The following is a 12,326-nucleotide window of genomic DNA, read 5'->3' on the forward strand; positions in this document are numbered from 1 at the left end:
ACAATCATGCCACTCTCCTGGCGAAACAGGCAGACACTTGCGATTGCCCCTCCCTTGAAGCCGTTTTGGTTTGATGCTTTATTTATCGTTTCTTTGTCTCTCCCCTTTTCCCGCTTTATCACTTTTGTGTGTGGGCTCCATCGCTTGTCTTCTCTCCGGTATCTTTGGAGGTCTCATGGGTGTTGGGTTTGCCTCACCGTCCTATACACTTTGGAATGGAGTCTATCCTCGCCTCTTTGCAGTGGGAGAGCGAGACGCTGCCTCTACCTGGCTCGCACAGCACAGTTCCCGATGATGACTTCCCGCCTTGGAAGTGCATCAGTGAGGTGATCCCTGGTCTCTACCTTACTTGCGCCTCCGAGATGGCCGATAAGACAAAGTGCGCCGCGATGGGTGTCGCTCTTGTCATCAACATGTGCGGGGAAGATGACGTTACGAAGTACCGCGTCTTTGAAAGGGACGAGAGCGCAGCATATGCGTTTCGCCGGCTTGATTCGCAGGAGAGTTTTGTCTGCGAGCTGAGCAGCTACTGCCGTATTGCAGTGAACACCCCAAAGGCGCAAAGAAAAGTGTTTGTTGTGACCATTCCTGCAGAAGATACGCCGACGTACAGCATCGACCAGCACTTCGTGGAGTGTGCAGTGCTTATGGAAATTGTTTTGCGGTCTAGAAAAGGCTACGAAACGGTTAGCGATGAGGACTACACAACTGTCCCGGCTGTGGCAGTGCATTGCATGGTTGGCGTAAGCCGGTCGGCCTCCGTTGTCGTTGCCTACTTGATAAAGAAATACGGCTTGTCCCAAGACGACGCTATCAGTCTAATCCGCTGCACGCGCCCGGTAGTGCAGCCAAACCCCGGGTTCCAGCGGCAACTCTCCATGTGGATGGCTCTCCGAAGCCATCGCATCGTTGACGAATGGACGGCCAAGGTGCTTGCTGTCGAAGTAAAGACCAAGTCGAACCTTGTCGAGCTAGCAAGCACGATGCTGCCAACCATCTTGCGGGCGAAGAAGTGTGAAAACGAGCGTCGCTACTTTGGGTCGCTCATCAAAAATGCTTCGCCGACCGAAGCAGAGCTGCATGCTGTATACCGGGAGCTTCGCTCGGTTGTCGCGGCTGATGTCGATAGTGAGGTCTACACAGACATTCCCAACTACTTTGGTTACGTTGCGGAGGTTGTGTGCAGCATAGATTGCGCTGCTCCAGCGGTGCTGCAATACGCCACGGACTTTCGCAACTCACTCGTGTGCAACGATGCATTCTATTATCGTGTAGTGAAAGATGTGGCTCGCTCTGGTTTTGAAAAAGACACGTTCGACACCATTCGCGGCTTTTGCTCGCTGTTTGAAGCCATCTACGTCAAGCACCTCTGCGCTCGCGACTGTGGCCGCCCCGCAGCCTTGAACCCAAGTGCCGGCGATACGGGGTTGCCGTCAGCGTGCGCGCTTTCATTCCCTTTTTTGTTTCTTGTAGCGCCTTACGCCGAGGGGTTTGTGCAGTTTAGCGAGTGGAACGCGCTGGTCAATGAATTCGCGACTACAGGGGACGCGCTGAGCACCACCGAGCTTCGGCGACTGAAAAACGAGACGGTGCGCATGTTTCTTCAGTTCTTCTTCCAATCTTCGCGCACTGCCGAAGGGTCTGCCGCAACAGAGAGCTACACGAAGCTTGGCTTCTTGCAAAACGATGTTGAGGTGGTGACATTTAGGGCAGTGAAGTCGGATCTGAAGACTGGCGGCGGCTTCATTGCCTCACTCGAGAGCATTGTGGCGGTTTCCCAGTCAGTGGACGACCACGTTGCGTTTCTCCTGCTATGTAAAATGTTGAGCGGCGTACTCGCTTTTCGTCTTCTTTTGGAAGCAGCGGAGCAGTTCCTGTGCCAGACATACGGCGAGCGACTGGGAGAAAGCGTGCCTCTTGCTGAGGAACTTCTGCCGCTACATGTGATCTCTTCGGCGGCGTTGTCACTAGAAAGCGCGTACACGGCAGTGCATTGCAAACCATGCAAGGCCGGTGATTTCTTCAGAGGGGAGCTTTCGAGTCTTTTGGAGACTGGAGTGTTGAATCCTGCTGGTGTGGTGTCGCTCTTCCAAGCAACGCTGTAGTTGGGTCTTTTCTCATGGTGGCCTTGCGTGCGCTTCTCCAGTGGATGCCGCATTGCCAGTCCTTGTGTCATTGTTGCCTCGTTCATGTGAAGAAAGAGGGTCCCTGTTTGACTGTCCACACCCATCCCTGCACCCTAACTAGCACCCCGGGAAGGAAGACAAATACGCATGGCAGCGCGCACGCCTGTTCACAGGTTGAGACCGCTCGGCACCCCTCTCGCCTCATGGAACGAATCTAGTATAGCTGCTCCTCGAAGGTAAGAATAGAGGCGAGCAAAGGCGCCAACGAACCCAGGTAGGCTATGAAAAGACGAACAAGAACAGTTCGTGCGTATGGTGCAGCCGGCGTGTTTGCCCCCCCCCCTGCAGCCTGCAGAACTGCTACCCGTGGGTTGGCTTGTCTGTTCCCCTTTTTCACACCTCAACCTTTCTCCTCCTCCACCATTTACCTCGTGCTTGTGCAAACATGTCGAAGTATCAACTAACGCTGCGGCGTGGGTGTCCACTCACACGAATACTCCCGTGCTGCTTTTTCGCACTCTTTTCTCGAGCAGGAGGCTGTGCGACAAGAGAAAACAAAGGAGACGAAGAAAACAGCACCCACCATCGTCAGAGCACAACAGTAGGCGCCCTGGCCTGTGAGAAACGCTAGCCAAGGATGCCGGCGGGGTTTAATGATGCGTGCTCGGCGTTTTTCCGAAAGCACTTCGACCTCTTTGACCGCGACAAGATTGGGCGCGCTCGAAACGAAGACTTTGCCACGTTGATTCGTGCCTGCGGTGCTACCCCATTAGAGGCCAGCATCGAGGATCTCATAGCCATCGCAGACCCGAGTCACCGTGGCAGCTTCAGCTTTGACGACTTCTGCGCAGCTCTGAAGAAGGCGTTTGCAGTCTCGATATCTCCACAAGAAGTGCGTGAGGCATTTCAGGGCTTTGACCCGGACAAACGTGGCCTCATCACCCCGCACGAGCTCCGTTACTTTCTTACCACCCTGGGCGACGCTCTCAGCGCCGAGGAGATGAACGAATTTGTGGAAGAGATGCACTCCGAGATGGACATCGAGGGCAACCTGGTCGTGGCCGACAGCATCTACAAAATGACCCCGGAGATGCTCCGCTAGCTTTGTTTTCGATGCTCGAAAAAAGAAGGGAGGGTACCACTGCGTTTCTTTAGGCCGTGCTGCTGCTACCCCCTCACCCCCCACACATCGGAGCAAGGCGGAGGAGTCTGGGGGGGGGTGCACTTTTTCCTTTCGATTTTGCTTCGTACTTGTGATGTACAAAAGGATACTGATCTCCAGAAAGCGTAGCAAACCCCTTCCCCCAAAGGAAAATAGAACGTGAGGGAAACATCGACATTATTAGGTGCGCACGAAGAGAAGGACCGCCTTTCCTCGACGTCACCTCTCAGGGGTTAGCCGCGTAGCAGGGGCTGGTGCTGCGTTAAAAGACGCGAACCGTGCGCGCCAGAAGCGCGGAGACGTCGTCTATTTTATCAACATTCCTTACTCCCTCTCCCCCTGTACAGGCTAACCAATGAGGCGCGCGCGTGAGCGTGAGAGTGTGCTTAGTGGACGTTTCTCTCAGCAGCACGGACTTGAACCGTTCAAGTGGGAAGAGGTGCGCTCTTCCGGTGCCAAGAGCGTTCCTTTCGTATGCTTGGTCTCGAATTACGTGTCTGTGGGCGTCATTGCGCTATGCTTTCACGCAAGATCTTCTCATTCACGCAACCACTCTCCTCGCACTCGCGCCCTTCTTCTCCGTTCCGTCCATCTTTGTTTCGTCGTTCCGCCACCTTTGGCACTTGCCCGTCGTCTGTTTCTTCTCCATTTTGAGGCCGCACGTCCGTATTGGTTTCGCGGTGAAATCAAAACAGCGGCAGCCACGGAAACAAGAAGACACGGCTGCGTTGACGGCTCATCAGGTCCTTCTCTTCATCTCCTACCGGCACATCCAAGAGCTGCGCGAGGCACTTTGTGCTGCTGTCTCAGAATACGCAGTGGCCTGGCGGAAGTGCAGAGAGCAGAAAAAAAAACATCTATCGAGTCTGAGACGTCGATCTCGTCCATCATACTCGCGTGAACATGAGTGCAAACCCCGTCATTCTCGAGGACACCTTCACGGTGAACGGTGTCAACACCGAAGGCACGGTGTACCTTCGAGTGTCGCGTATTCGCTGTGTCAATCAGGACGGCTCCCTCACAATAACGACGGACATCAACTCCGAGGAGTTCCCTGTTTCCACGAACGACCGCCTGACGATCGTGCTGGCCAACTCGCTTGAGCTAGGGGGCAAGACGGGTAGCAAGTACTACGATCACAGCGTTTACCACCGCGAGACGCGACTGAATGACTGTGACTACGCCATGCACGGCCGCGTCTACGGACATGAGGTAGTCGAGAACGGCCTAGAGGTGAATGTGCACATTAGCTGCGGTGGCTTGCTAGTGAACATTGTCGGCAAGCCGCAGGGGCTGCGAGATGTGCACTACAACAGCGACGTGTACATTCTGATCAAGCGCGTCAAGAACTGAGAGGCCAAGAAGGAGAAAAAGCATGCACATATGAGACTCGTCATCGCCGTCGGCGTGCGCGTGGGAATGCTGCGCCGTACGCTCGCGATTTGTGTGCGTGTGTGCTCGTGTGCGCATCGGCATGCAATTGTGTTTGTGTCAGTGCTATCGTAAGACACGCATTAATTCATCTCCGGCGTAAGAAGAGACCTTAAATCGGCCATGGGAGCTTTCCTACCACAGCAAAAAAAAGATAGAGGGACGGACGACGGTGTCCCGTGATGGGCACAGCGCTCGACTGATCTGACGCAGCGTACGAAGCCGCAGGTCTGCGTTGCCGTCTGCAAAGCTATCGCATGCGTATCACTTCAGGGGTGCCCTACCAAAAGCGCGTCGCTTAAAAAGGGTGGAATCACAGACCGAAAAAAAAAATGACAGGCACACGCCACCCAACACGGTGCTTCTGTACCTTCGTCCCACAGCCGAGTTGTCCCTCTCGCCCCAACGTGGGCGCGGAAGGGTGGTGGCGATGGTAGGAAAGCGGCACTTTCAGAGGAGCTGCCGTAGATGATCGCCGCGCCCTCCTCTCTGCGCTTTATCGTCATCTCTCCGACCCCTTTCTTCGCGCGCGCACACACGCGCACGTTTTTGCTCCCCTCCTCACTTTCTGCCTTTCTTTTTCGACTACCTCGCCTCTTCAGCCTGTTGTCCTGATCCGTGGGAGCGGTACCACCTCGGGGGTCCTCTTCTAGTGGCAGAAACCACAGTGCGCAAAGGCTGTGGTTGCTCAGCTACAGTCACTCTTTCACTCTTCACAGCAAACAAAGGCTCGCCACGCGGATGCGGTCGTCTTGCGCTACTGGTGCACTGCTAAGCTCAGTGATCGCGCAGCACTCCTCCTCTCCCACCTACGCCACAGCCCGCCTCTACACCTCCAACTTCGGCAAGGCTAAAGCAGACGCCGAGCCATTGGACGCCGAGCAGCCCTCTGAGAACTCGGACAGGGCATCAAAGGGACCGTTATCCTCCTCCGCCCCGTCGCAGCCGCAGCAGCGATACCGGCGGCGCTCCTCTGACCCGCAAACACCGCGGGAAAGGGCCGACTTTCGGCGCGACTACAAGTACGCAAAGCATCGCCCCCTCCCAGATGCTCCGTGGCGACAACTGAAGACGAAAACGTACCTTGACGACGCGGAGCGTCTATATGGTCGCAAAGAGACTTGGCACACCGTCGAGGACGCTACTCTGCGGGAAAAGCTGGTTGCCATTCTGCAGGATTATCTGCGTGACACCCTTGCGGCTGCTCGCCTAGAGGCCAAGGATGCCCGCAAGTACGCCTTTCTGTGCTCCACCGCAGCGAAGCACTACCGCGCTCACGTTTCTTCTGGGGCCTTTGGGCTGCCAGAAGGCTTGCAGGAGTGGGCACGGGGCGTGGTAGCCGGGCGTGCCTCCTCACCCTCCGCCGCAAAATTGTCCACAACGCTGTCGACGACTCCTGAGATGGAAGAGGGCGACGCACATGCGGAGGAGGTGCCACAAGAAACGGGCGCCTCTTTTGCGCCGTCGCATGCAGCCGCGGCAGACGAGCACCACGACGATTCTGCTGCTGCTTTTCCTTCCCAAGAGGAACGTGACGCTGCTCGGTTTCGCGAGGAGCGTCGGCGTCGCGGTGCCGAGGCGAACCTGGCAAATACCGTTGCCATGGCAGGCCTGCCTGATGCTGACAGTCGGCACTCACCCCACTCTGCCTTTCCTTTCCTCCGGCAACGCGCGGTGGAGAAGGAGGCCACCCTCGATCCATCCTTGGTTGACTGGACGGCCAAGTACTTCTCTGAGGATGACGCTAGCACGTTCGCGGAGCCGCCACGGCTTCGTGCGGGCATGGTAGAAGACGAGGAGGGAAGTGTATCCGATCGGGAAGCAACCGGAGACGGCCGACAGGAGGAAGGCGCTTCGCCTCTTGGGATACTCGGTGCCGTCAAAGGCAGACGCCCGTCAGGCTTTGCGCCGCCGACGTTACCTGTGGCTCACCGCTCTGCCTCAATGCACGCACGTCACCGTCTGGGGCGTACGCTGCGCGACCACGAAAACCGTCATCGCGCCACCTTCGATGCCGAGGGCATCTACTACAAGGTTCGCCAACAGAGCGAGGTCGAGGAGCGTGCGCCGAAGCCACAGCAGGTGAGGGCCTCCGACTTGGAGACGCTCGGCAGGCAGGTCGACGTGGTGAAGGTGCCATGGAGTGTGGCAGCCAAAGCAAAGGCACAGGGATACTCGAGTGACACGCTGCGGGCGAAGGAGCGGCTGATTCGACTCACCCGCGGTGAAGACCCTGAAACAATTCCATAGGGCCGAACCAGCGAGGCGATCAGAGTAGTGGGAGACAAAAGAAGGAGGGGGAGGGCTGGTGGGGAACGGTGCTGCTACCCCTTCTTCTCCCGCCTCTCGACAAATTCCCACGCCACCCTACCCCCTGCATCACCTTGCCCTTCTTCACCCGAAACGCAAACCCTGACAGACGGTGCCTTTCGAGCACTCTGATGCATTCAGACTGAAGGAAGAAAACGAAAGCAGCAACAGCCGCCCTGCATCCGGGGGCCCTGTGCCCGTCTGCTCTCCTCGTCCGTGTGAAAGGCTGGCACATACCGGACGCGCGCGTGTGTGGAAGCTACCGCAGCAGCAGTTAGGGGGAGAGCAGGTGTGTGCGAGGGGTTAATTTCTGCCTCAGTTGTACAGGTTCGGATTCCCATCAGCTTAACACAAGAATTGCGACAACAGCAATGCCAAAACGTAGGGCAGGAGAGTTGAAGGACAAGGAGGCGTATGCGTGCGTTGCATTGTTTCTTTCTTTGGGAGGGGAGGGGAGGGGGGCGTGGTAGCGCGGTGAAAAATGATGAATGGATCCGACATCGGCTTCTCACCCGACCTCACCACATAGGAGTCATGACATGCCGCGCCACGCTCTTTCCGGTCAAAGCGTTGCACCTGCTCGAGTTGGCGACGTGTGCCTCACCCCCCTCCACGCCCCCGATGGACCTCGTCGCACCCTAGCACAGCGTTCGTCTGCTCACCTCCTTCATGCCGACGTGCTCCTTGCAGAACTCAAACGCGAGGTGCGATGAATGCAGTACCCACGCTGACGCCCGCGGTGTCGGAGGCTGCTCTGACTCACTTGACCTCTTCCGTTTCTCTCTCATGTTTACTTCTTGTGTTTCCTTTAACACCGTTTCTCCGTGAGGCAAGGCACGAGAGGGGCATCCCACGGACTCTGTACCAACAACAGTAGTGTAGCGCGGACCCCTTTGTCGAGGATACGAGCGCTCTCGGAAACGGACACGCAGGAAAGGGGTGGGGAACGAACGTTGCGGGTGTTGGTGTGTGTGTGTGTGTGCTAAGCACCAGTGAAGGTGAAGGTGCCGCATTATGATTGCTTGGACGAGGCACCACCACGCTCGTTGTGCAAGCCTTCTTCGGTACAGAGGGGAGGTGTTGCACTTTTCCGCGGATGCACAGACCGGGCTGGTTCGCCTCGTCGCATGCCTATGCGACAGCACTGCAGCCACCCCGAGTGGCGCCGGCGTTGCTGCAGTGAGGGACGAAGAGGCCAGGCTGTGGAGCCAAGAAGCGTGCCGCGCGCAATGTGTGCCCTTCTCCTCTAAACAGGTATTTGTTTCTGCGGCCCCTTTGAGTGCAGATACGACACAGGACGAGGACGTCCTGGAAGCGACAGCGGCATGCATTTTTCCCTGCTACATCTCGTGTGGCTGTCCAGTAGTTGTGCAGGTGTCGCCTGGACACCACAACTCAAATTCCTCCGAGGCCGAGGTGAAGTCAGTGAGTTGCGCCCCACCCTCGTTGCGTGTGAAGCGCCTCTATGTGCACAATCCTGCTGGCAGCAAACAAGGCACCCATGATGCCCACACGGCTTCTTACTACGCGCGCCTACCAGATGCCAGTTTTCAGTGCTGGCAGGAACACAGCAAAGCCGTCGACGGTATTCTGGACGTGTGCAAAGGACGACCTGAATCAGCCCTGCACAAGCGTTTTATGGGACTATCCAGCCTTGACGTTGAGGTGTTGGAGTTGCTGAACCTGGCCAAGACTCTCGGGTGTGCCACCGGCGGCAGCGGCACCGCTTCTGTGGACTTCACTCGCAACACGTGTGGTGAGACAGCACTTTAGAGGGGTGCCCTCTGAGCCAACGATGTGAGGCCCAACTCCTCGCATGTGCGTGCGCTCGTATCGCAAGGTAAAGAGCCGGAAAAAAAAAGAGAGAAAGTCAACGCCGTGGCCAGAAACAGGCAAGCACGCCCTTTCGGTGGCGCAATACTTTGCTCATGAAGCAGTGCTGCCCCCCCCCCCTATTTGTGTGTGTTTGTTTGCGAGTGTGCCGTCGTGAGTTGCCTCCGCGTCCGCCATCCTTTGTCCACAAGTTTATCATCTGCTCCTGCTACTGCTGCGTGTCTGCACAGAGAGTGTGCTTTGCAGAAAAAAAGAAGAAAGCGTCAACACCACACGAAACAGTGCAATCCTCTCATGCCCACTGTGCGAGATTAGGGGTGAGATGGAGAAGCAGCGGGCGATCCGGTGCTGTGCACATTGGGGCGTCTGCCTTCTGTTCCCCTGCGTTCAGCTCGCCCCTTTCCTGGATTCCTTGTGACGTGTGAGACAGCAAGTGAGCTTTTGGGGCACAATAAGAATGCTGAGTGAGCAAAGAGAGGGAGGCTCTATTTGAGTGGATGTGGAGGAGTGCGGAAGGCTGTGGAGGAGAGCGAGGGCTGGGGTGTGTGACAAGGGAGGGGGTGGTGCAGCAACGCTGTGGCGTGCAACAGGTGAGGTCTGTTTTTTTTTTTTTCTGACCCTCCTTCCCCCCTCCTAGCCTCTTTCTGCTCGATCCTTGCCATTTCTCTCGGTATTGCCTCTCCTCTGTTTGCCCTCACGTACGTCCCACCTCCCTCGTTTCTTTTTCTTCCCGTGCGCGCTACCTCCGTGCCGCTGCCGACTTGGTACGCCCCAATGGTGAAGAACAACACATGTGCAACTCTCCGTGATCTCATCCCTCTTTCGTTCGTCCTCTTCTCCCCGCTGTTCGACCCCTTTTTCTTCCTCGTCGCGCGCACATGATGCCCACCGATACCGTCACCCATCACCACGCCGCACACTCCGCCGGCTTCCTCCGCCGCTTACCTCACACATGCGTACCGCGCACAGCATCTTGCTGCCACCACAGCATTGCACCTTTTTTTTTGTCTCCATTTCTCTCCCCCTCTTCTCTTTTTTTGTCGACTCCTCACGCGTACTGACCTCATACGGTAGAGCAGAGAAGCAACCACTAAAAAAAAAACAATCACGACCATCGCAACCCGCCTCTCTCTCCCTCTCGCGCCTTTCGTTGCTTGGCCATTACAAGCCGTCATGTTCCGTGTCTCCTCTGTTTCCCGCATTGCGCCATCCCTGGCGTTGCTGAACACCGGCAAGGTCGTCTCGTGGATGAGCGGCCGTGGCTTTGGCTTCATCGAGGACAATGCGGACAAGAGGCAGCACTTTGTCCACTTCTCTGCACTCCAGACGGAGACGGGAGGCTACCGCGCGCTCGCGGTTGATCAGGAGGTCGAGTTCGAGGTGGCGTCGCAGGACGGACGTACTCGTGCTGAGAACGTGACAGCCCCCGGTGGCGGCAAGCTCCCCTCGGGCCCCCGCCCGCCGGAGGGTGCCCCAAGCGGTCGTGGTGGCTTCGGCGGTGGCCGTGGTCGTGGCCGTGGTGGCCGCAACAGCAACCGCCAAGACCGCGGGGGGGATCGCGATGGCGGCCGTCAAAATGACAACAACTTCAGCGATGAGTTCTAGGCGCCAGGAAGAAAGCTAAAAAAAAAAAGAGAAAAGAGGACGAGCGAGAGAGCTTTGGCGCGAGCTGTGTTTCGCTGGGTGGCGCGGCAGCCGCGCTGCACTCGGCTTCGCCCGCTCTTTCTTCTTTCTTTTCCGCCCTTTCTGTGTCTTCTTGCTCCGTGAGGTTCCTATAAAAGAGAGACTGACAACTTTCAGCGTCAGCATAGAGAGAGAGAGTCGACGGGTATATCTGCGTGTGTGCGTGTGGCTGACGGCGGCGCATACAGCGCGCGCGCACACACACACAGAGGCACCTTTGTAACAGAGGTTGTCTGTGTGGCCAGGGGCGGTGGGGCGGGTTACGGCGAGAGCACAGTGGTGACAGCCATGCCTTGATGCAGGCAGGACGAACAGCGAGCAACTCGCTAAAAGCAATGAAGGAAAGAAGCAGGCAGAATCTTCTCTTATGAAGGAATTCCGTGCACCGTTCCTGTTCATGTTTCTGCCTTCCGCTCCCCCCTCCCCTGCTGAGTCTCGTTGTCTCTACGGGGGCACCCCGCTGGGCGTGCTGCTGCTTCTCTTGCTCCTTCCTTCTTTGCCGTGACATCTCATCACAGGCCAAAGGAAGCCAGCGCCAGGAAAAGGCGAGAGGGAGGAGAGGGGAGACTGAAAGGGGGAGGGTGAGGATCGAGTGTTAAGGGGAGGGTTGGGGGGGGTGGCATTTCCAGCTGCACATGCCGAGGGGCGAGGGAAAGGGTGTAGGGGTCGGCGAGGGAGACAGACAGGCGTGCGCAAAGCTCGAGGGAAGTGCAGCGACCGGGTGTGTGTCATAGAACTCTGTCAGACTGATGGGAAGTGCGGACGCAAGAAAGCAGCGCACTCCCGCGGTCTTCCAGCGTGTGGGATGAAGAGGTGCTTTTGTCTTGTTTTTTGTGGCCTCCTCCTCTTTTGTCGCGTCGGGCAGTAAGCGTGCGCATGCGTGCATGCGCGAGCGTGCGCTCTTGTCGAAGTCTTGTGCGCGTGTGCCCGCACCCCTCCTCCTCGTCCTCCCCGCCTTTTTGTGACAGAAGTGCTCACGTCTTCGTGTCGAGAGTGTACACCCTTTCTGTGCTTGATTGTGAACGTGTGCGCATGTATTTCGTGTTGGCGTTCGTTGTCTTTTTTTTTTGCTCTGTGGTTAAGGTGTCCGCGTGCCTGCGCGACTCGTCTTTTAAGGGCGCTTCTTCTTTTTTTCCTCCCTCCTTGGGCTTGGTAAGTATGCAACAACCCCTACGTGTGTGTGCGCGCGTGTGCGTGTGCCCGTTTCTCTTTCTTTTTTTCTTGTGCTCACGTGCGTACCGTCACTCTCTGCGGCAGCGTCAGTGATCGCATCCCTGCATTTCCGACGAAGCGAAGCGCCTCTTCCGCTTTTCTTATTTTCTTTTCCATTGTGAGCGTCGACACATGTGCGCACACTAATCTGGGTGCGATCGTCGTCGCTTCTTTGAGAGAAGCAGAAGGGGAGAGGGAGGGCGGCCGTCAGAGGGGGGGGGCCAAGGATGCAGCGGCCAGCACAAAGGTAGCAGCGACCGGCAGGCCGAAAGTAACCCGGTTTCAATCAATGGCCATGAGATAGAGGGCAGAGTTGCGGAAGCACATAATAGCTTGGTGTCACCACTAAACAGCAAACTAAGAGAAGAAAGGGTAAAGAAACTCACACCTACACACCCACACTCGCACACCCACAACGAAACACTTCAAGAAACAAACGCGCGCCCACGGAAGATGCCGAAGGGGTGCGAATCTCACGGAGCTGTCAAGGACTGGATAAAAATAGAAACTCACAGTGGGGATGTGCGGGATTCGTGTGTTCTCTAATGAATCCTTCATGGCGTCGTCTA

At 56.8% G+C, this 12,326-nt stretch overlaps 6 protein-coding genes across 6 annotated transcripts; all 6 read left to right on the plus strand.

Annotated features, from left to right (window-relative positions):
- Positions 1-215: 215 nt before the first annotated feature.
- Positions 216-2,105, plus strand: LINJ_28_0850 (putative putative dual-specificity protein phosphatase; the record flags this gene model as incomplete). Its single annotated transcript, XM_001470079.1, has 1 exon — positions 216-2,105. One exon carries the CDS (start codon positions 216-218, stop codon positions 2,103-2,105), a length of 1,890 nt encoding a protein of 629 aa, XP_001470116.1.
- Positions 2,106-2,763: 658 nt separating this feature from the next.
- LINJ_28_0860 (calmodulin-like protein) lies at positions 2,764-3,228 on the plus strand (the record flags this gene model as incomplete). Its single annotated transcript, XM_001470080.1, has 1 exon — positions 2,764-3,228. One exon carries the CDS (start codon positions 2,764-2,766, stop codon positions 3,226-3,228), a length of 465 nt encoding a protein of 154 aa, XP_001470117.1.
- Positions 3,229-4,191: 963 nt separating this feature from the next.
- On the plus strand, positions 4,192-4,641 carry LINJ_28_0870 (putative RNA polymerase B subunit RPB8; the record flags this gene model as incomplete). Its single annotated transcript, XM_001470081.1, has 1 exon — positions 4,192-4,641. One exon carries the CDS (start codon positions 4,192-4,194, stop codon positions 4,639-4,641), a length of 450 nt encoding a protein of 149 aa, XP_001470118.1.
- Positions 4,642-5,460: 819 nt separating this feature from the next.
- On the plus strand, positions 5,461-6,969 carry LINJ_28_0880 (conserved hypothetical protein; the record flags this gene model as incomplete). Its single annotated transcript, XM_001470082.1, has 1 exon — positions 5,461-6,969. The coding sequence occupies one exon, from the start codon at positions 5,461-5,463 to the stop codon at positions 6,967-6,969; it is 1,509 nt and encodes a 502-aa protein (XP_001470119.1).
- A 1,074-nt stretch (positions 6,970-8,043) lies between these two features.
- LINJ_28_0890 (conserved hypothetical protein) lies at positions 8,044-8,802 on the plus strand (the record flags this gene model as incomplete). Its single annotated transcript, XM_003392622.1, has 1 exon — positions 8,044-8,802. One exon carries the CDS (start codon positions 8,044-8,046, stop codon positions 8,800-8,802), a length of 759 nt encoding a protein of 252 aa, XP_003392670.1.
- A 1,233-nt stretch (positions 8,803-10,035) lies between these two features.
- LINJ_28_0900 (putative RNA binding protein rbp16) lies at positions 10,036-10,467 on the plus strand (the record flags this gene model as incomplete). Its single annotated transcript, XM_001470083.1, has 1 exon — positions 10,036-10,467. One exon carries the CDS (start codon positions 10,036-10,038, stop codon positions 10,465-10,467), a length of 432 nt encoding a protein of 143 aa, XP_001470120.1.
- Between the last annotated feature and the right edge of the window lie 1,859 nt (positions 10,468-12,326).

Source organism: Leishmania infantum, chromosome 28 (assembly GCF_000002875.2).
Source record: "Leishmania infantum JPCM5 genome chromosome 28".
Taxonomy (NCBI): Eukaryota; Euglenozoa; class Kinetoplastea; order Trypanosomatida; family Trypanosomatidae; genus Leishmania; species Leishmania infantum.